The sequence below is a fragment of the Erythrolamprus reginae genome, chromosome 2 (assembly GCF_031021105.1).
Source record: "Erythrolamprus reginae isolate rEryReg1 chromosome 2, rEryReg1.hap1, whole genome shotgun sequence".
Taxonomy (NCBI): domain Eukaryota; kingdom Metazoa; phylum Chordata; class Lepidosauria; order Squamata; family Dipsadidae; genus Erythrolamprus; species Erythrolamprus reginae.
In genome coordinates this window covers 147,625,949-147,650,485 of record NC_091951.1, presented here as the reverse complement: position 1 = coordinate 147,650,485, position 24,537 = coordinate 147,625,949, and the positions used below count along the sequence as shown (strand labels likewise).

Genomic DNA, 24,537 nt, shown 5'->3' with positions numbered 1-24,537 from the left:
ATGGGACCGGCCAGGCAGCTTGTAGTGGGGCTGGAAATCTCCGCCACAGAGGATAATATATGCAACAGGCAACTTTGCAGGTGGTGCAACATGCAAGGAGTAGCACAGCTCTCACCGGCCAGAATGAGGTAATGGTGCTGCTATGGCAAGAAGGGGTGATGATGTAGGCGGGCCGAAACAACGGGTATCGGCAATCCACGGCTTTTGTCCACCTGCTGTGGCTCCTTGTCGGATGAACCTAATAGTTGCTGGCCCTGCCCCTTACCCTCCCCTTGCAGTCATTCCGCCCCTGGCCTGAGAAGGTAAGGGTGGCAGATGGACACTCACTCCATATTTCAGAGCAGGAGCAAAAGACCCTCTATTTTCTTCATCTCTTGCTGGGTCTCGTAACTGCTTCTTCTGGCCCTTTTGGGAGATGAGAGAATGGCAGAGACAGAGGGAGAGACAGAGATCTGTTTCCCATAGCAAACACCAGGAGCCACAAAATCTGGTGTAGGTCATGTAACTAGGTGAGAGTTAGTGACATCGAGTTGTCCATGCTCACCCAGGTTTTGTGGCTCCCAGTGTTTTGTTTTGTGGAAAACAGGTCCAAGTGGCTCCTTGAGTGTTTAAAGTTGCAGAAATAAGTGGCAAAACTAAGTGCCTGAAGGACCCCATCCCATCACTGGGTGTCCAGGCACTTCAGTGAACAGTGCATTAGATTCATATTAGTCATCTGCGCAATTTAAAATAATGAATTTAGTGGTCCTTGAATTCTAAAAGGATGGTGACCCCTGCAGTAGGGCATAATATTTACTAAGATCCATGCAGTAATGGCAGGAACCACAATTGTGATATTTTGGTAGGCTAGGCTAGTGCAAATCAGCCCTGTTTATGAAATAGTTGTATACACGGTCCCAGTTGTACTCTTATTTGAATTTACTGAACTGTGTAGGGAGTGGGTGGCAACCAGTTTCCTGTTAGTATATCTTGTTTTATGAAATAAAAGAAACAAGCCTCTAATGACAGGTACTATTTGTTCAATTAAATATTGTATCAGTAAGACAAGCTTTGATAACATTCAGTATTACACATATCAAAAAATGCAAAAAACCCAAACTGAATGAAAATTTTATTAACAAAACATTTATGCCTCCTAATGGTATCTAAATATGATAAATAAAGTAAAATGTGACTGAAATTAGATTAAGTATAAATAAGTATGGCCCCACTAAGTTCTTCAGATGCAGTAAATCAAGAAATAAGACTTGTATTATTACACCCTATTGCTCATGTTTTGGAGTACTGTATTCTAAAATCATACCCCTGCTCAAAGAATAATCTATTTCTCTAGAACTGTCATTTATAACACTAAACTTGATTTGCTTTACAATCATTCCTAACAGAAGACAGCTGTTATATCATACACTTCTTGAAAGAAGATTAAGACTTCTAGTGGACAGAAGGAGCAGAAAGAGCAGGTCAACTTCCAACCCGGCTAAAACCGATTAGCTGAGCTAAAAATATATAGTTCCTTTGTGACATAAAAGGTTGCCAATTAGCTATCATAGTTCTCATAATCTAAGTTCAAAAATGCAAAATTTAGCCAATTACCAAATGTAAATTCTTCCTTTTATCAATAGAATACCATTTCAATATATTGCATTTATTATATGTTAAGTAAATATTTTCATTTCACTTTTTTCATTTTTTTAACAATTATGAGTTAAAATTCTGAAGTTAAGTTAATTCATTTCTTCTTTTATAGTTATGCATTCAGAGGAATATAGTAACAACTGAATTTTAATCTCTTTGAGATTATAATATTTCAAGAACATCAGTTAAAAGAACTGATAATATTTTTCATTTGCAATACAATTGGTGTGTTAGGCATTAGCACAGCATACTTTGAATAATCTAATAGATACATTTGCATAAGATTTATTCTGTGATGAAAATGAATTTATGTTGAAATTTAGATTCCTAACTATAAGAGGTAACAGTTTGTAAATGGAATATAATATGTAGTAAGATTAAGAGATGGTAATGTATTTATCATAATCAACAGAATTTGGCGAATCAGATTCCTGCAACATGGCGTGCTGTATAATAGATGAACTATAAGTTCCAGAATTCCTAGCTTTGCATCACTAACCATAACAACCAGGAATTCTGGAAATTAAAATGTAGCATTAATAGAAGCAACTGGGATAAAGATCTCTGTTATAGTTATACTTTTTGCCTTCTTGGTGAATTGACAATTAAACTGCATTCAAAATATCAGACATTTTGTGTTTAAATATGTCTGAGACAAAATACCACTGCAGTTACAGACACTATCATCCTGAAGAAGTTGAACTCATCTGAACCTATGGTCTGAGTTAACTTTCAGACTACTCTTCTTCCTTGCAATTCCATCACACCTGAAAAACTCCAGTTTGGTGAGATCTACATATAGTCAGGATGTGATCTGAATATCTGGTTTCTTTTTTATTTTCATATCTATAATACATTAACATAATATGCAAAGTAACATTCGTAATAATCTGAATGCATTCATTGAAGCACAGCTAAGTTGTCTTGAAAGCTGACCGCACACAATTCATATTTAAACGATTCTAGGTACTGTACTTGAAGAATGGATGTATATGGCATAATATTATGATTGTTAATCATAGGTAATGTACACGGATGCACATGTTTCATATATTAAAAATAAATACCTGTACACATATCTGTATTAACAGGTTTGGGGGGAACTCCTCCTGGACTTGTGGTTCCTGCTTAAAGAACATGTTGCAACTGTAGCCAAAAGGACCTTTGCACAGCTTCATGTTATGTCATTTCTGTCCATTTCTAGATCAGGGAGTCCTATCCACAGTCACGGGTAATTCAACTACTACTCTATATGGGGCTGTCCTTGAAGAGTATTTGGAAGTTTCAGCTGGTATAAAATATGGTGGCATGGACAGTTATGTGTTATTCATTCAGCCACTATAGTATCTCTGCTTTGTGAGCTGTACTAGCTACCAGTATGCTTCCGGGTACAATTCAATATGTTACTGATCACCTTTAAAGCCTTTCATAACTTGGAACAGGTTATGGACAGGACAGCTCCCCAGGAGTGTGCACTTCCCCTTTAAAAAAAATAATGTAGTGGCTACTCATCCTGTTACATCCAGAAGGAGGAGCATGTTCTAGGTCTCATCTGCAAGACAGTGCCATCTAGTGGGACCCAGGAAAAAAACATTTTCTGCCATAGCTCTGGCATTTTGAAACATCACTTCTCCCAAGATCAGATTTGGCCCTATTTGGCCATTTGCAAGACATTAAAAATTTGTTTCTTCTTTAACATCTGGGGTCCTCATAGTGTGAGTGAGCCCATTTCTTGGTTATATTCATTGTGGAACACTGTGAGTTTCACAGTTGCTGTTTTTGATTATTTATGTTTATAATATATTGGTTGTGTTTTATTCTTTTTAAAAATCATATTTTAATTGTCAGCCATCCACAATCATACATAAGATGTATGCTGTACCTAAATTATTTTATTATTCATACAGTTAAATTATTTACTGGAAAAATAAAAGATCACTGTCACTGCCTCTTTGCTCTGTCCTTTTTTTTATTTAAGCGTACATCCCGTTCTAGCCTTCTCCACTTACATATTTAAATTTCAGAAGCATCAGCACTTACAAATCTTTGTAAGGCTCTCCGCCAAAAATTGATTTCATCATAAAGACATGTAACTCTTTAATACACCACCAAGATATTATTATCATTGGTTTTAAAATTAAGTCTTATCTGGTTTGGAATCCAATTCAGAATCTAGATGACAGATTTATATTTGCATCTAATAAAGCTATGCTTTATTGACAATAAAGCAACCTATTTTGAATTGTTAAGAGTATTTAAAAAATAAATAAAATTATACAGTATATGGTGATAATTGAACTACTATTCTAAAACTACTCACCAACAAAGATGAACCTTATTACATGTACACAGGTAGTCCTTGACTTACAACCATTTGTGCTTAGCGATTATGAAGTTACAATGGAACTGAAAAAAGTGGTTATGGCCGGTTTTCACACTTAAAGCCACTTGCAGCATCCCCATGTTCATGTGATGAAAGTTCAGGTGTTTGATAAGTAGCACATGTTGATAACAAGTTGCACTGTTCCAGGTTCATGTAATCATCATTTGTATCCTTGCCAGCTTGCTTTTGATAAACAAAGTCAATGGATTCACTTAACCCTGCTGTTCTGTTTAAGAAAAGTAACAAATCTTATGTTCCCGGGTCACCCTGACCCGGACCGAAAACTCTTCATTTGCAGTGCTTATGTTTGGTCTTTTTGAAAGCTTTTTTCACTTGGAAAGTAGTCTGAACATTTCTGCACACAATGATATGAAAATTGAAATGAAAAAAGTAAATCTTATTGGTTTATTTTGCGGATATAATGCACGCCCCCCCTGTTTTTGTGAAATTTTTTTCAATTTATGGATAGTTTTGCTTGCAAAATGCATTCTATTTTACTAAAGTTGGTATGGGATTGGTAGCTTGAACATTTCTGAACATAATGATATGAAAATTGAACTGGAAAAATTGATGCATATTGGTTTATTTTGTTGATGAAATGCACGCCCCCCCGTTTTTTTTAAATAGTCTTCACTTTATGGATAGTTTTGCTAGCAAAATACATTCTATTTTACTAAAGTTGGTGTGGGATTGGTAGCTTGAACATTTCTGAACATAATGATATGAAAATTGAACTGGAAAAATTGATGCATATTGGTTTATTTTGCACATAAAGTATGCCTCAATTATTTCAATTTATATAAAAATTATGCTGTTAATTTCAAACTTACATACTTTTTTTTAGTAAAATGGATTTGTTTCATAAAATTAGTTCTCTGGCTACAATGTGGTTGATTTTCAAAAGGATATTCCAAATATTTCTAGACAAATATGTATAAACAGTGACAATAATGGCACACAGCAAGGCCGAGGGGGGGGGTGGCCCTTTTGTGGCAAAAATAAACCAATAAGAACCATTTTTTTCAGTTCATTTATATTTTTCTTATATTCAGAAATGTTCAATTTAGTATATCAAACCTTTTGGGGGAAAATTCCTTAGGGATTTGTAGCCTTAAAAAATAGAAATTGACACGAAATTAAAAAAGGATGGGAAGAGGGGCTTTTTGATCAAAATAAAAATATAAGTCTCAATTTTTCCAGTTCAATTTTCATATCATTATGTTCATAAATGTTCAAACTAGTTTTCCAGTTGAAAAAGTTTTCAAAAAGATCAAATTCAAGTACCTAAAAAAATATTTTTGGTCCGGTCACATACGAACAGAAACAAATTCAAAGTTATGATTTTTTTTTGCCCAGAAAACAATTAGCCACCACCCCAAAAATATTTTTTGATGATCAGCATTGTTAAATTGAGTAAATGAATGCCTAAGATTTTAAAGAATATTTCGGATTTGGAGCATAAAAAAATAAAAAGTGAAAATGGTTGCAAGCAGCCAAGGGGGGGGGGGAGGCCTTATTTCTGATGTTAAAAAACCAATAAGAATCATTTTTTTCAGTTCCTTTATATTTTTCTTATATTCAGAAATGTTCAAGCTACCAATCCCACACCAACTTTAGTAAAATAGAATGCATTTTGCAAGCAAAACTATCCATAAATTGAAAATTTTTTCACAAAAACGGGGGGGGGGGGGCGTGCATTATATCCGCAAAATAAACCAATAAGATTTACTTTTTTCATTTCAATTTTCATATCATTGTGTGCAGAAATGTTCAGACTACTTTCCAAGTGAAAAAAGCTTTCAAAAAGACCAAACATAAGCACTGCAAATGAAGAGTTTTCGGTCCGGGTCAGGGTGACCCAGGAACATAAGATTTGTAACTTTTTTTGCCCAGCAAAAACTAAGCCCCCCACCCCCCCAAAAAAATTCTCATAGAGAGAACCCCTGAAATGATGAACCAACATGAAATTTCAAGTTTCAGATATGCAGGGAAAATTTTTTACAGGGACTCAAACTTGGCTTCGGGTCACATACGACCCGAACAGAACAGCAGGGTTTTTAATAATGTGATTCACTTAAAAACTGCAGCAATTCATTTAACAACTGTGCAAAAAAGTTTGTTTTATGAGGCACAACTCATTTAACAACCAACTTGCTTAGAAATATACATTTTGGGTTCCCTGGTGGTCATAAGTCTATGAGAAAAATGGTTAATAAAAAGCATATGCTATAGGGCAGCAACAGTTAAAAACAACTGTTTAACTTTGCTGTTGTAAATAATATATTTGACACTGTCTTGCTAAATATTCCATTCACAGTAAAACCACAATGTAGGACACTTGTCAAGTTCAAAGGTAAAAAACAGAACTAATGTTAAGAATATAATTTTAAAAATGACACTCAACATAGACAGCTTAGCTTAGCCAGGAAACAAATGAACAATACCAGGAAAATAAGGAAGTACAGATATAAAATCAAAGAACTTGAAAAATGGTTTAAACATACGGTACATTATAATAAAGACTGGAATATAGTATGTAATCTTTCTCTCTTGGAGAGAGGAAAAAAGAGGAGAATTTTCCCATGCACTTGGAAACACCTATTAGCACTTAATAATTCATCTAAGTGCCTAAAGCAAACCAGCAAGGATGTACAATCAGAAAATGAATATTTACATCTAAATTCATTTTTAGACACTTTTTAAATTTAGAATGTATAAACGCATGCTTTGTTGAATAAATCACAGTAGCTTATTTGTACACTATGGAAAACCATAATGCTACATATTCTTAGTCATATATTACATTAAGCCCCAAACAAACAATCCCCAAACAAATCAAACTACAATATGGCTTGGTGTAAGTGTGAAGATTCAGTCCAATATAAATGATGACAGAGGATAAAACTGTAAGCACCACTTCCAAATCCCGTTAACCTTTTCCTGTTAGCTGTCTTGAGTGCTTTTTTGGCAGAACAGCCAACTTCTTAGGCCAAGATGCTGTAACTCATGAATGTAAGAACAGTCCTTTAAATCAGACTCAAGTCTATTGAATCTATTATAATTTCACACAAAGTCCAACTAAATGCCAGTTCACAATCTTCAAGCAAACATGAAAGAAATAACATTTCCTTAATATTGTTTGCTAGTAACCAGAAACAAAAGATACAATATTATGAATAGAACAATTCTATTAGGAATCAAGTTTAAACAATTCTTTAATTGGTCCAACATTCTTAAGATCTTGCCTAAATCTCTCAAAGTCAACAGCTTCAACATATTTTGTATTTACAAACCCCATAATTTAAGTTTGGAATGTATAGTATTCTTCTTTCCAGTAACTTTTAAAATGGAACTTTAAAACAATATAACATACAGTCTAATGTACCGTCTAAAAACTAGATTTAAAAGTATGGCAATACTACTGGCCTCCCTTTATTTACTGAATCAAGTGCCTGATTTTTAAAAAAAATTATTCTGTGTGCTTTTTCATATGATAGAAGATGCTTTCTCCTTTCACTTACTTACTCCAAGTAAGTCTTGTATTTATCATTGCTCGGTCAATTTCAGTAGACTCTTCAGCTCTTATTTTCTCAAGCTATTCTTAGGAAGAAATATACTGTGAGATCCACAAGTAATTCCACTCATCTATGATACAAGTTGGACTAATGCCCATTAACTCTCACAAGAACAGTTCATCCTGCTACAATATCTTGTAATACATTTAGAGTATGCATGATTGCCAACTGATGGTCTGACATTTCTTAAAGCAACTGCAAAAAATCATGACTGACTTAATTATTAAATAGTTAATAACTTCACAGTTAGATTTTGAGAAGGCAATTTGCAAATACAGTAGTACCTTGTGATACAAACCCCTCGTCATACAAACTTTTCGAGATACGAACCTGGGGTTCGGAAAATTTTTGTCTCTTCTTACGAACTTTTTTCACCTTATGAACCTGCCATCTGAACGCCGAATCCGGAAGTTCGGCAAAAGTTCAGGTTCGGCGTTTGGGTTTGTAAGGTCGCCGAGAAGCCCCGCCACCTGGCTATCACCTTGCCAGAAGAGCCGCGGAGCTGTCGGCTGGTTGGGAGGCTCAAACGGAGGAGGGGAATCCCAATAGGGAATTCCATGGGCGCAGCTTTGACGTCACGAAGATGTCTTTCCTGGCCGGCCGAAACGTGGACTCCAGGAAGGACGTCTCCATGACGTCAAAGCTCCGCCTATGGAATTCCCTATTGGGATTCCCCACCTCCGTTTGAGCCTCCCGACCGCCCGACAGCTCTGCAGCTCTTCTGGCAAGGTGACAGCCGGACGGCGGGGCTTCTCAGCGGCCTCCCAAACCCGAACGTCAAACTTCTGCCGAACTTCCAGGTTCGGCATTTGGGAGAATGCTGAGAAGCGCCCAGCTGTTTCAAAAGGTGACAGCCAGGCAACGACGCCCAGCGGAGCGCCTTTTGCGAATTTTTTTTTGCTTGCACACATTAATTGATTTTACATTGTTTCCTATGGGAAACATTGTTTCGTCTTACGAACCTCCTCCTGGAACCAATTAAGTTTATAATACGAGGTATTACTGTACAGTATTAGCAATATTCTCTATTAACATTTCAAACATCTGCATGTAAAATCATTCAGTTTTGAAAAAAAATATTAAGACAACACTATACAAATAATTCAGAATTAATTCTATATTCCTAGCATTCCTGCTTTTGTGTTTATCCATATAGGTGGACTGACAATTCATGATGTCTCCATGAACTAAAGTAGCATTTCTCAAACAGTAAAGCATGGATATAACTATAAACACAAACTATTTGTATCATGCATGTTTCACTGTGAATAGTCAAATATTTATTTCAAGCACAAAATGAATCTCTACAAACATGGGAGCTCTGCTTTGCATTCCAAACACTCAAAACAATGATTTTATAGTTTACTCTGATTATGGTTTCAACTTTGGTTTTATTTCTGCCTCTTCTATAGAGACTAACTCAAAGAAGTACACAGAAAAGTCCTCTAGTTAGATTATGGTCACAAGAGGCCCATAGTCAACAAATGATTTCAATGAATCTCCTGTTTAGGAAACTACCAATATTACTTCATTCAGGTCTTGTCTCTGTATTGCTCACCTATACTTTCCAAGTGAAACTGATTCTGTAACAGAGAACAATGTGTCTTCCTTTCTACATGACCACAGTGTTTTAAATCAGAAACCAACCTTTCTGAGGTAAATTTTAACTATTTAGCTGACCACCTGGCCAATTGTCCTGCCTATAACACATTTGTTTTGACCATATCACTCACCTGTGGGGATCTGAGTCTTACTGGGGTGGTGATGTCCACCTACTCCTGGTTGTGGAGGAGGACTTGTTCCAACTTGTCCAGTACCTTGCGCTGGGCTTGTGCTGATCAGAGTTCCAGCAGGCAGAGGCTGGCCTCTTTTTAAGAGCTGCTTCTGTTCTTGTTGGCGGAAGCGTGGAGGCACCTCACGAGGCAGGTATCGGGATGCAGCTGGCTGCTGCCCATTGGCAGATGCACGCTTGCCATTATTATTGTTGGTAATAGTGCTGGTGGAAGTACTGGTACTGGTACCGGCAGGTTGGGGCTGGCTTAAACTGGTCTTAATAGGTTCTGGCACTAAGAAAATAAAAAGTTAAGAAAATATTAGAGAATTAAATACAATTCTTCTAAAATGCACTTGAAATTAAAATTCATCAACACGCTCTTTGCTTGAAAGAGCAAGTGAAGTAATTGAACATATAACACTTAGGAAAAAGAGTTTATGCTACATAAATGTTACATTCTTTAGGTTTCGTTATATGACTGAAAATTTCAATAACATTTCTGGACATCTCAGTGATTTCTAACATTTTATCCTATATATTAAATTGTTTTTCTTCATCTCTCCAAATGAATGCCATAATATTTTTCTGTCTTCTAATATTAAGAGCATATCAAATTTGGGGAAACTTACAAAATGCTTCAACAATATCGCATTTAACAACAACAAATGGTTGTTAAATAAATAATCATAAATTAAGAACTACCTATATGGAATTAAAACTTACTAAGAGAAGCATGAAAAGTAAATTACTTCAAAAGAAAAACTCCATTAAATACACAATATTTACTTGCCCCATGTTTTCATTGGGCATTATTAAGGCAAGCAGCAACTGAACCACCTTTCCATAGTCAGGACACCAAATTAATGTGTAACATTTTATATATCCAACAATCTCACTTCTGTAGGTAAAGAACTGCAGAAGAAGCCTTTAAAAAGATGCATCCCTCCTTTGTCATCTGGGTGTTAATGGTTTTATTTGTTAATGATTTTACTGGCTGTATTTCTATTATTGAAGCTTTTAATATTTTCAATGCTTTAATGTTCATAAGCTGTCCAGAGTCATTGCATATGAGATGGGCGGCAAATAAACTTCCTATAAATGCTGGCCAGAGGGCAAGGCCATGCACGTGTGAAACCAGACTGTCCTTAAGATATTCCAGCTTTGCATTGTTTAGAGTTCTTAAAGGTCAAACTAGTACTCTGACTTAGAACTGGAAACGAATCAGTAATTAATATAAGTTGCATGCTGCCAGGGTTGTGTGCTCTGTGTACTGAGATCTATTTACAAGTCTTGCTTTGGGACTGTGAGCCAACTGATGTTTTTGATCACTCTTAAACTAGAGCCACGTGGTAGGAGAATAGGCGTTGATTGCTTACCTGAACGCCTCTTCTCGTACGGTGAGTGGGTACAGCAGTCACATGGGTTGCTCCTGTCCAATCCGTTGGAACTGAGCCTAGTATTAAAAAAGACTGCTGGATCCGCCCCTTCCCCAGAATTCGCGAATCCATAGACTAGGCTCAGTAGTGAAGCTCTTTAATGTTCAACTCTCATGTGTTATAAGAAAATAGAATAGAAGGTAAAGAAGACCACACAAAGGGAGGGAAGTGACTGCTGTACCCACTCACCGTACGAGAAGAGGCGTTCAGGTAAGCAATCAACGCCTATTCTCCGTACTGAAGGAGTGGGTCCAGCAGTCACATGGGACATACCCAAGAGATAGGTCCCTAGGGTGGGAGTACATTGCTATCGTGAGAGATAACGGATTGGAGTACTCTTCTGCCAAAGGCAGCGTCCGCTGATGCGTACGAATCGTTGATGAAGGAATTTGGCGAGACCCAAGTGGCTGCTTTGCAGACTTCTTCCAACGGAGCCTGAGTCGCCCAAGTGGCAGATGTGGCAGCACTTCTGGTGGAATGCGCTGTAATATTCCTTGGAATGGAAAGGGAAGCTGTCTCGTAGGCCTTAGAGATGGTCCCTCTGATCCAACGACCTATTACTGTAGAAGACACTCTGGATCCCAAGGATCTGGGATGGTAGGCTATGAAGAGTGCTTCAGACCTCCGGATGGATCTTGTGCGTTGGATATAAACCTTTAGCGCTCTAGTGAGATCCAGAGTGTGCCATCTAGTTGCCAGGGGATGCTCTCGTTGGAGGCAGAAGGAAGGTAATATGATATCCTGAGATCTGTGGGACATGGAACTGACCTTTGGTAGAAAGGTGGGGTCCAGTCGCAGAACCACCTTGTCCTGGTGAAACTGACAAAGGTCCTGTCTGATAGAAGGGGCTGCCAACTCAGATATGCGTCGGGCGGATGTAATCGCCACCAGGAATGCTACCTTGAAGGATAGGTACCTGAGGGACGCAGAGTTCAGGGGTTCGTAAGGTGCCTGAGTAAGAGAGTGGAGAACCCGTGGCAAGTCCCAGGTGAGATATCTGTGGATTTTAGAAGGCCTGAGGTAGGCCACTCCTCTTAGAAATTCTTGGATTTCTGGAAGGGAGCGGAGGGGCTGCCTGCGAGGCCCCGCCAAGACGGAAGAGATGGCGGCCAGGTGTCGGCGGATGGTGCTGGTAGAGAGGCCTTGGTGGGAGCCTTTCATGAGGAAGGTGATTATCCTGTGGATGGGAAGACACAGGGGAGATAAGCCCTCCTGCAAGCACCACTGATGGAATTTGGACCAAGTATGGTCGTAGATCCGGTTGGTAGACCCTCTTCTAGACTTCAGGATGATTTCCACTGTGTCCGGGTCATACCCTCGCAGGTCTAAGTCCCTCCGGATAATAACCAGGCGTGAGGTGGAACCACTCTGGGTCTGGATGGAAGGAGGCCCCCTGTCGCAACATATCCTCCGAAACGGGGAGTCGCCAGGGGTCCTGGACGGACATTGTTGGAGGTCCGCGAACCAGGGCCTGCGAGGCCAGTGAGGGGCAATCAGAATTACTCAGGCCTTCTCCAGGAGGATTTTGTTGATCACGTCTGGCAGAATTGGAATTGGAGGGAAGGCATACAATAGACCTGGAGGCCAAGGACTCCTGAGAACAGTGATTGCCTCTGCTCCCGGAGACGGGAACCTGGAGATGAAGTGAGGGAGCTGGGCATTGGCTTTGGTCGCCAATAGATCCAACACTGGATGGCCGAACCTGAGGCAGATTTGGTGGAACAGCGACTGATGGAGATTCCACTCGCCTGGATCTATGGTCGCTCGCGAGAGCCAGTCCGCTTGGACGTTGAGGCTCCCCGAGATGTGGTCGGCTAGAAGCGACTGGAGATTCTTCTCTGCCCAAAGGCCTAACTTCAGGGCCTCCCTCCTGAGGGCCTAGGCTCTTGTGCCTCCCTGTCTGCAAATATGGCTTTTGGTGGCTATATTGTCGGTGAAAATCAGCACATGCTGGTTGGAGATGTGAGATTGGAATTGTTTTAGAGCTAGAGACACGGCTCTTAATTCTAATCAATTGATGGGCCTGGAAGCCTCCTCCAGTGACCATGTGCCCTGAGCTAAAAGACCCTGGGCGTGGGCTCCCCAGCCCGAGAGGCTGGCATCTGTGGAGACTACAACTGGTCGGGGCACTGGAAGGGAGATCCCTCGTCTAGGGCTGGAGGAGTCCACCACTTGAGGGATCTGCGAACCGTCGGTGGAATGGTGACGATTCGAGTTGCTGTGGCCCGATCTCTGGAAGGTAATAGAAGCCACTGTAGTTCCCTGGCGTGAAGACAGGCCCAGGGGACAATACCAATAGATGACACCATTTACCCAAAAGGGAAGATAGGGTGGCAATGGAGGTAGATTGCTGGGGCAGGATGCGAGCAATGAGATCCAAAAAGCTGCGTTTTCTCTCAGTGGAGAGGAAAACCTGGGATAACTCAGAATTAATGATAGTTCCCAGATGCAGAATGGAAGTGGATGGACCAAGGTGGCTCCTTTTAAGATTTATGGAGAAACCATGATTCTGTAGAACCGACATGGTAAAAGAGAGGTCTGCCGCCACCCAGTTCTGGAATTTCCATGAATTAAAATGTCATCTAAATAACATAAAAAATGAATGGGAGAAGCCCGGATATGAGCCGCCAAGGATCCCAAGAGTTTAGTGAAGACTCTGGGAGCTGAGTAGAGCCCAAATGGCCTGGCCCTATACTGAAAATGCCTGCCTTGAAAGGCAAAGCGCAGAAATTTCCTATGGACCTTGACAATGGGGATATGGAGGAAGGCCTCCGAGAGATCCAGAGACACCATAAAGTCTCCCCGATGTAGAGCTGCTAAAAATGGAAGATAAGGAATGCATTTTGAAAATCCTATATTTTATGAACCGGTTCAATTCTTTTAGATCTAAGATGGCTCTCCAGCCTCCAGGGGTCTTAGGGACCATGAAGAGGATGGGAGAAAGGCCTAAACCTCTCTGAGAGAGGGGACCGGTTGAATAGCTCTAATAGTCAACAAATGAGAAATAGCCTCCTCCATTCGGATACGAGATGGAGGGGAACTGGGAGAAGGACAAGAAATAAAACGGTTAGGGGGAGGTGAAATGAACTCTAACCTTAGGCCCCTTTCCACAGTGTCAATGACCCAGGGGTCCTTACAAGAACGGTGCCAGGCGGAAGAGAACCAGGCTAGGCGACCGCCTATGGGAAAGGAGGAAAACTTACCATCTGGCTCTTTTGGAAGCCCTGGTAGAAGAGGATCCTCTCTGATAACGGGAACCTCTGCCCCTGGTGGTTCTAGATTGGGCTCGAAACCGAGGGGAATACTGACCTGGACTCCTTTGAAATGCGAAGCCCTGATCCTGTTGACGCCCTGTGCGCCGAAAGGGCTACGGTTTAGGGGCCTTCTTGGTGGTAGGTCCCAAGACCTTTTTCTTGTCTGTGGTCTCTGTAAGGAGAGGGTCCAGAAGGTCTCCGAAGAGGAGGTCACGTTTCAGCGGACCCATGGCTAACTGCCACTTCTGTCTTACTCCCGCCTGCCAAGGGCGGAGCCATAGAAGTCTTCTGGCCGTTGTGGAGGCTGCTACTGACCTGGCTGCAAATCTGGAAGATTGGAGGGTAGCCTCTGCTACATATTGGGCAGCTGCGAAGATTTTGTTGAAATCCTGTTGGCCCCGTAAGTCATCTGGAGGCAGGTGTGGTTGGAGCTGACGAAGCCACAAGAGCATAGCTCTGGAAAAGAAGGATGCCGCTGCAGCCCTCTTAAAGGCCCATGAGTCTGCAAGAAGACTCCTTTTGAGCATTGCTCAAGTCGTTTGTCCTCTGGCCGGAGGACCTCCTCTGCTTCGCCAGGCATGGCGGCAGTCGAGTGGAGAGTCTTCACTGGTTCATCTGGCCTGGGACATGTTAGGAGTTCCTCATAGACGGAGGAGAGCTTGTAGAGCTTCTTGTCCTTGGGAGTGGGAGTAAAGCCAGCAGTTGGGTGGTCCCACTGTTTAAGCAAGGCATCCTTAAACAACTTGGGCATAGGAATTACCTCATTGTCTTCCTGTTCTTTCATGAAATAAGGAAGATTTTCCTCCGGAGGATCTGAGGAAGAAGTAGCCTGTTTTTCTTGCCCGGCTAGCCCCGTGGATACTCTAGCTTTAAGCAGGAGAGATTTGAAAAGCTGCGAAGGAAAGATAGCAGCTGGGGCTGGAATCTTAATCTGAGATTCCTCATCTTCCGACAGACGCTGAAATGGGTCATCATCCTCTTCTGCATCCACGTCCTCATCCTCTTCCTGAGAGGAGTCAGAGACCTCCATGGCTGGGGCTCTGTAGGAAGGAGAAGAACTCACGGGACGGGAGGAGCGTGGAGAGGGATGAGACAGAGAAGGCACATTGAAAGATGAGAATTTAGCGTCAATGGTGTTAGTCAGAATAGTCAAGATAGACTGAAACTCCGGTGGCAAGGAAGAAATATCAGCCGGAAAAGCCAGAGGATCCCTGAGGGCCTGAGCAGGTTCTGGCTGGGAGGAATCCTCGGTAATATCTGGCTCCTCTGGACCTAAACCCCATAGGTTAGGTTGGGGTGGATTTAGGTTTGGCTCATCCAGGGATAGCACAGGAACCCCAGAAAGAGGCAGGTTAGAGGCCTCCGGGGGGGTTGGATTGATATGCACTTGGGCCTGCACCTTAAAAGTTTGGCTGGTTTATCATGTATTTTTTGTAGGGCTGGGTCCCTTCTCTTCTCAGCCCTGGAGGGCTTGGCTAAGGAATGGGTGCCTGAGGAAGAGGAGGAAGAGGCCTGGGGAACTTCAGTAGAATTACCAGTAGGCCTAACCTCTTTGGGACCTTTGGTAGTGCCTCTCTTGGGAAAAGAAGCCATAGTCTGACAATTAACAGAAGACAAGGCTGAGCCAATAACTGAATAATAAGGAGAAGAATTTCAAGGACTTCCCAAGAGGAATGGATCCTGCTTCGAGGCCTCGAAGCTGCTGAAACTTGAGGACAATCTGGGCAAACCCAGAGTTCGTGCCCCCAAACCCAGCGGGGCCAGCCTCCCTAAACTTTATAATTAAGTAAACCAAGGCACTCTGGTTGGAGGCTTAGCCGGTGGAGAATTTAGCCTGGGACCCCCAAGGCCCGCTCCGGGATCCACGCGGTGGACTGAGGCCTACACGGCTGGCAGGGGGCCAACACGAGAGGCCTAGATTTAAAAAAGGGCGCGAAGGCCTTCGCGCCGAAAAAAATCGCTCCGTAAGATTTCTTAAAGGGGAAGCGATCGACTAAGTCCAGGAGACTAGCAGGCGTCTCACTCCGCAGGAGGTATTTCTTAAGCCCTTAAATATTTTTATATACAATGAATAATTCAATAGGTAAATACTTGCACCAGGACCTCCAGGCCTAAGGATTAGAAGAATCCACAAGCGGCCGCAGGAATCGTAACCGGCAAAACCGCCGGGGGAAAACGAAACCGCAACTTCTCCCAAGGAAAAAAGCCTAGCCGCTTTTTTTCTTTTTTTCTTTTAAACGGCTGGCGCAATTAGTGCAAGTAAATAAATAAAGACAATAAATCTTACTACTTTTTGAAGGAAAGATCGAAGGGAAGGTGTTAGAATGTTGAACGAGCTATCACAATACAACCGCAGGATATGCGAACTGAGCGAATTCTGGGGAAGGGGCGGATCCAGCAGTCTTTTTTAATACTAGGCTCAGTTCCAACGGATTGGACAGGAGCAACCCATGTGACTGCTGGACCCACTCCTTCAGTACGGAGAACAGTATATACTGTATACTTTACTTTGAATATTACCAGGCATAATGAACAATAACACAATATAGATGTAAAAGTGAGTATCTTCAAATTATTATTATTATTATTATTATTATTATTATTATTATTATTTAGATTTGTATGCCGCCCTTCTGAGAAAATTGAGCAAATCATGGCCCTGATACATACAAAACTGACTCAGAACATCAGAACTGTAACAAAGACTACGGGCAAATTCATGCAATCGTACTATTTTCTTAACAAATTACAGTGAAGCTTTAATTTTGTCTTTCACAAATGCCTCAATCAGTCTCTAATTGTAGAAATCAGGAACTTACACTTAGGTGGAAGCAGAGATGCCAATCTTCTTCTCCCTGCTACTCAGCACTACCACAGAATAAAAAAATAGCTTAAATTTCCTACAAAATTCACATCAGCCTTTGTGTTTTACATTCTTTTCAACTTCATTTGTAAAACTCAAAGTGACTGTGGTGAATTACATTTGCAGTGCATTTAATACAAACCAGGAATGTATATAATGGGAATACAGATGAAACACTGACTTTGTTTAAATCTCTGCAGCTGTTCAAAACTAGAAACATTTCCTGAATTTTTAACTAGAATAAAACCCAGACCCTGATCCCCACTGAGGTAACATTATCCAAGAACAATGCACTATCAAACAGAACAAAGATTCTATTAATACATTTGGTTTCTTTTACCATAACCTGCTAAATCAAAATATATAAAAATAGATGAAATCACACAGAAATTAATGGGGCAATACAACATCATTCACTATATCCACAACTGTGAAATTGACCAACTGATGCAGAACATTTTGCCGCAAGAATTAAAGTTCTGATTTTTTAAAAAACCATATCTTATTAAAGCTATAAAAACATGAGGCTGAGCGCCATGGCACCATCAAAGCCTGGGTTAGAGGAGGAGGAAGACGTAATGGAGGTAGGTCTGATGGAGGAGTGATTGGAGGAGCAGGATGAAGCAGGCCCAGGTCTCTTGGGCCTGGGAAGAAGGAGAGAGGGTGCAGGATGGTCGAGCAAGTGGGGAGGAGAGGGCAGGCAATGGAGCAGAGGAGCGACAGAGCTCCGGGGATGAGCAATCCCCCCCCCCTCCCAAAATCCCGGAGCATGGAGAGGAGACAGATCAGTGCAGAGCAACCGAACAACTTGGGAGGAGGTGCCCCACCCCTCTTTACAAGGCTTAATTGGGGGAATTAATTCAATGAGACTCCATTGGGAGGGGCACTTGTCAAGAAGAAGTGTTGCATTTTTGCAGTCTCACGTTCTGTTACCGACGTCTGGATACTTGGCTGTGTCTTGCCCTGCCTGCCTTGGCTTGCCCTATTCGCCTTGTCCTGCTTGCCCTGTTTGCCTGGTCTGGCTATGTGCGAGTTCGCAGTGACACAGTTATGCTGCAGTCCCAGTGAATTCTTCCTGTGACGAGGAGTCCTTGGAACCAAATTCCCTGAACTGTGCCTGCTCTCAGAACTGTGTGGCTGCTCTGGACTAATAGCAGCCAGGTGCATGTTTGGAGCTTTGCTCCTGGAGTTGCAGTGAACAGTGGGACTTTTGAAGGAAAGTTGGTGCAATAAAGGGGAGTTAAGCCTTCGTTCCAGTTTTGTTGCTTCCATGCCCAGCCCTGGGTCATCACACTTAGGCGGGCCCTTACAGATCATTTTATCAAATCCCACGCTCAGTGAGAGCATCCACTACCACAGAATGCTACACAATGGGATATCTATCTAAACATTTTAAGCAGAGTCTATATACAGTGTTCCCTCGATTTTCGCGGGTTTGAACTTCGCGAAAAGTCTATACCGCGGTTTTTCAAAAATATTAATTAAAAAATACTTCGCGGGTTTTTCCCCCTATACCACGGTTTTTCCCACCTGATGACATCATATGTCATCGCCAAACTTTCATCTGCTTTTAATAAATATTTTTTAAAATAAACTTTAATAAATAAACATGGTGAGTAATAATCTAAATGGTTGCTAAGAGAATGGAAAATTAGGGTTTTAAAGTGTTAAGGGAAGGTTTGTGATACTGTTCATAGCCAAAAATAGTGTATTTACTTCCGCATCTCTACTTCGCGGAAATTCAACTTTTGCGGGCGGTCTCGGAACGGATCCCCCACAAAAAGCGAGGGAACACTGTACTACTAAAACTCTCGTTCTGACAAGAGAATTAACTGGGCAAAGTGTTATTATCACAGGCAACACTTTTTGAATCGAAGTGCCACAAATAGGCTAACTTATACACTGTCCAAAGTTTGGGACCCGTAAGTCCTGAGGGAATGAAAACTGGAAAAGTTGTGGCTCCTTCAGTGCTACTGGCTACTGTTGTGGTCACATGATTTAATGTTCCAGGACAGTTTCTCAGCCACTCTCATAATTCCTCTTTCCATCCCCCACCCAACTGCACTCCCTTACCTGCCTGCTGGAAACAGGAAGGAAGGAAGGAAGGAAGGAAGGAAGGAAGGAAGGAAGGAAGGAAGGAAGGAAGGAAGGGAAGAATTTACATTGTTCCCTGCCAGATTATCCCAACAGAACTCAACTGGGGAGCCAACAGGCATTCCTACTCCCACTGCTTCTTTGTCCACTCTTGGTCATTCTGTTTCTCTGTTTCGATAAGGAAATATTTCTGAAATGTCATACTGAAGTATGGGCTGTCTAGTAGATTTCATCACCTTCTATGGTGGTAGAAAATACAAGCAGAATATATATATTTTCTAAAAACAATTAGAGCTGAGGAAGATACTCATGAATATTATTTACTTATTATACTTCCAAACAAAATGGTTTTGTCTCATTTAAATAGAAAGGTTTAGATGGGATATACTCATATGATTGTTATCTGATTAATCTACTCACAAGTGAAGCTTATGTTTATCTGAGTTGAAGTTTCCATCTGCATTTACATGCAAACCAAGACATTTTTAAAGCAATATTTTTGCTCAAGTCTATAGTTGCTTAGAATTTAACATTTTATATAGGAAATATTTTGAGTGTTTCAGTTTACTCTAGATGATTAATCCATCCAAGTATTATATGGCAATTATGCATTAAAATATTACATGATTACCATTAAAGGTTTATGAGGCCTTTATTTCAAACAAAATAAACAATTACCTGATACAATTGTCAGATTACAATTTTCTCTCCAGTGAAAGTAATTTGTTAAAGGAGACAGCACTGCTTTAGGTTTTCAAATGTAAGATATTGCAGATGCTCATTACCTAAAGCAATATATTACAAAGTTACCTAGGTGGTGTTTTGGGACATATATAGGGAGAAACCTGCCCTCAAATACTAACAAATAAATCACACATACTAACCTTGGCAGAAATAATAGGACCAAGCATACTGGGTTTTACACCAGCTCCTACCCCAGATCAACCAAAGGTCTAGACAAGAAAAGGCACTATGTGTGCAAAACCAAATATTTCTGGCAGTTCTCAGAATGGCTTAAATGGGAGAAGTTTTTCCTCTAAGAAAAAGCATGAGCATTCTTTCTACAAAATTCCAAATACTACTGTACTACCCAAAGAGAGTCTTAAAGAAGAAGATATGGAAATATATCTATTGGTTAAATAAAAAAGCATACCAATAACAGGGAGAAAACCCCACATGGCTGGCTTGAGAAACAACTTAGCTATGACAACAGGCCAACTACAATTATTTTTAAAATAATTTGTTTTGCATAAGGGCAATCTGGAAAAACTAAATATCAGATGTACAACAGGACTAAAGATTAGCTGACAAAAAATGTAGGGCCAATATCAAAAGCATAAAATTCCTTCAGTAGGTAAACAGAAATTTTGCCAAAATAAACTCTAGTCATCTTTCTTGAAATAATTGCCATCTGTTTTTATGATATAAGAAATAAAAAGAGACAGCTTTAAAAATTATTACATTAACCAAGTAGACAAAAATGTCTTTTACTTCACGTGCTCAAACAGCATTTAAAAAGCCAGCTGCTTTTAAGGGTCAATTCTGATATTATGTTAAAGTATGCTTAGGGTTATATATGAACAAGTCTACACAAACTTCAGGCTCATCCTTTCCTGGTATCCTCTTTCTCCTCTGCTGCATCTGCAAAAGGACAGAAGTATAGTGGTACCTCGTGATACGAATCCCTCGTCATACGAACTTTCCGAGATACGAACCCGGGGTTCGGAAATGTTTTGCCTCTTCTTCCGAACTTTTTCTGTCTTAGGAACCTGCCGCCCAAACACCGAACCCGGAAGTTCAGCAAAAGTTTGGGTTTGGGTGGCCGCCGAGAAGCCCCGCCGCCCGGCTGTCGCCTTTTGAAACAGCCAGGGTGGTTCTCGGCGTCCTCCTGAACCCGACGCCAAACCCGAACTTTTGCCGAACTTCTGGGTTCGGCGTTCGGGAGGCCGCCGAGAAGCCCCGCCGCCGGGTTGTCGCCTTTTGAAACATCCGGGGGGGCTTCTCGGTGTTCTCCTGAACGCCAAACCCAGAAGTTCGGCAAAAGTTCAGGTTCGGTGTTCGGGTTCAGGAGGATGCTGAGAAGCCCCACCGCCCAGCTGTCAGCTTTGCAAAAGAGCCGCAGAGCTGTCGAGGCGGTCGGGAGGCTCAAATGGAGGTGGGGAATCCCAATAGGGAATTCCATGGGAGGAGCTTTGACGTCACAAGACATCCTTCCTGGAGTCCACGTTTTGGCCGGCCAGGAAGGACGTCTTCATGACGTCAAAGCTCCGCCCATGGAATTCCCTATTGGGATTCCCCACCTTTTAGGGCACCTTTTTTGTATGAATCTCTGGGAGGAGCTTCTTTCATAGGGCTAGAACCACCACAGAGAAGGCCCACCAGATGTCATTGTTTGGCTGATGGGACCTGGAGAAGGCCGACTCTGTGGGACCTGACTAGCTGCTAGGATGTATGAGGCAGAAGACAGTCTTGTAAGTAAAATTTACAAAAATTAAATAACCATCTAACAGAATGGCAGTTCCCTACCTTTACAGCTTGGCAGCCTGACTATGGGGTGGGGGAGAAGGGAACATGCAACCTTACATGAGTGGTGGGCTGTTGCACATATCTACTACTCCACCACTCATGCAAGTTGAGCTATGCGCATGCACACTCTGGCCAGCCACTCACATGGCCCAATTCCAAATAGGCCACAGCCTGATAGTGAGCCACAGCTTGGGGGTTGGAGACCCCTGTAATAGAAGATAGAGTAGAATCATTGTTAATGACTTGGACAACATTTGGAGACTATACTTATCAATGACTGTTATTTAGAATGGATATATCCAGCAATTTATTTCTGATTACCAGAAACAAAATAGTTGCTAAACTATAAAAAAGAGAGGGTGCTATTGCTCTCATGTCTGCTAGTCTGTCCTCCAAAGGAATTTGTGTATCATGCAGAAACAGAAGGGAAGCATTTTGCCCATCAGATTTTGGTCTGATCCAATGTGGTTGATAGCAATTAAGTTAAAGTATATTTCTTCTCTAAACTATAGGAAGCAGAAGCTGACATTCAGCTGAAGCAAGTAGCAATACACAATTGAATTTATATAGCTAGATCCTATACACACACACACACACACACACACACACACTTACACATATATAGAAAAGTTCAGCAGTTTTATATCTATAATCTGTCTGTCTGTCTATCTATCTATCATCTGTCTATTCTATCATCTATCTATCTATCCATCCATCCGTCCACCCACCCACCCACCCACCCACCCATCCATCCTCTATCTAAAACAACAGAAGTTGTCTCCTCTATACTATTATACCGGACTGTGTCTGAAAAAGAAAAGTTATTGTTACCAATATAGCACAAATTAAACCTATATTTCAATCTCAAGATGAAAAGGGCCTATTTTCTTATCAACCTTATAATGGCAAAATGATTAGTATATTAAAATATGTAAATTTATTTAAATGTAATCAATCAGTTAAGAGCTATAAAATAATTTTAAAAACTAATCAGCTGACAGCAATGGTAAGAATAAAGAGGTAATCAGTTACCAACTTAAAATTAATGACCTTAAAATTGTTCTGTAGGGCTTGTTCAGATGGTATAAAAACATAGGCTTCTTTCATATTCATTGAGAGATTGGGAAATACTACAAAGGAGTGCGCCTGTCATAAATAAAGCTCACCTGATTATACAATTTGGAACAATCTATACTACTAAGATAATTAAAATCTTATAAATCACAAATGAATTGGATCCAGGACTCCTTGTGCTTTAGATATCAAATACTGTAATTATTTGCAAAAGGTATTTTAAAGTAATAAAGAATAAAGTTATACTAAGATAAAATCCTTTGCATGCAATTTCATAATATCAAACCTTAGCTAAACAACAGTGGATTTTTAAAAAAGCATTGTGGGAAATTGCCAGCAGATTTGAATTAATGTATCAATTTTGCAAATATTTTCTTTATGATAGTGGAGCCAACAAATGTCTTCTAAATGGTAGATGATTTAAAGGTACAGTACTTTTCTTATCACAATTGAACTTTTTGAAAGCAATAGCTCTTAATATATTGTAGATATATTAACACATTCTCTTACACAGAGATCTAACAAACAGTGGACATTGATCAGATCATTAAAATCTTGCATGCCATACACTTAATCAGATCCCAAACCTGATCTGTCAATCTACAGAAAAGACCAAGCCAGTTACACAGGACATTATCTACAGAAGACACTATCTTTTTAATGAAAAGAAGGACTAGGATTGACATGATGGCAGAGTTCTAATATCTCAGAGGCTGCCACAAAGAAGAGGGAGTTAACCTATTCTCCAAAGCAATTGAAGGCAGCACAAGAAGCAATGGATGGAAACTAATCAAGGAGAGAAGCAACTTAGAACTAAGGAGAAATTTCCTGACAAGGAGAACAATTAATCAGTGGAAAAACTTGCCTCCAGAAGTTGTGAATGTTCCAACACTTTAAGAAGAGATTGGAAAGCCATTTGTCTGAATCAAACTGGAAATCAGCCAGGAGAAGTGTGGCAGAAAAGTGTAATAAATTCAGATTCTAAAGGAAGAAGGTGGTGTCAATTCCATACTTTGGATTCTCAGGGCAGTACATCAGAAAAGGTATAGAGCAGAGGGTTGGACTAGAAGACCACCAAATTCCCTTCCAACTTTGCTACACTGTTATGCCCTTTTACTGATGGTGATATATTTTCATGGATCTTATTATTTAAGCAGTAGCTTATGATACAAACAATGAAATCTAGTCTGGTGCCATAATGATGGAGTTAAAGAAATACAAGAGTAAATATTTCACTGTGCATATCAAATATTTTATTTTTACTAAAGGGATCATCCCAAAACTATATAATTCATCTTTTTTTAAAAAAAATTGTGACACAAAACCAGAGTAACATGGAACCACATTTCTTTGGATTTTTCTAATAAATATCTCCCACATTCCCAAAATAAAGCTAATTAATAATCCCATATTTAAATTTCATAATTCAATGAGGAAAAAATATTTCAGAGACATCACAACTCCAGGCAAAGGCATTAAGGAATTCCATATATTATTAATGCAATGAATTGGATCAATCACTCAGATCTTAATTAGTCAGCTTTTAAATACATTTCTGAAAAGATTAACATGGAAATAAAAAAGCTACATAAACTTCACATTGAGTTATTGGTTTTTTTGATCCTCAACCTCCTCACATGTAAGGTTGTACAATATATAATTGTATGTATGCTGTACATCATACAACCCTTTTGCTCCCAAGCAGTCCGAAAACATTGCCCAATTTGCACCATTCTCCAAAAATATTAATGGTTCTCCAAGAAGGGGAGCACTGCAAGAAGCATTCTGGTGATGGAACAGTTAAACCCAGCAATGCATTCTTAGCCACTGCTGTGACAGGATTTATTTACAGCTTCCATTAAATACAGCAAGCTCCATTACAAAGTGCTGTATGTGAGAAGAATTTTTGATTATACAATGCAA

General features: G+C 40.5%; 1 protein-coding gene across 11 annotated transcripts in view; it reads right to left on the bottom strand.

Annotated features, from left to right (window-relative positions):
- TNRC6C (trinucleotide repeat containing adaptor 6C) overlaps positions 1-24,537 on the bottom strand; it is a 177,013-nt gene that overhangs the window by 75,714 nt on the left and 76,762 nt on the right. For all 11 annotated transcript variants that reach the window (XM_070739827.1, XM_070739832.1, XM_070739828.1 and 8 more), the window contains exon 4: positions 9,327-9,659. In XM_070739827.1, the coding sequence (XP_070595928.1) occupies positions 9,327-9,659 (333 nt within the window). The remainder of the gene's footprint in view (positions 1-9,326; positions 9,660-24,537) is intronic.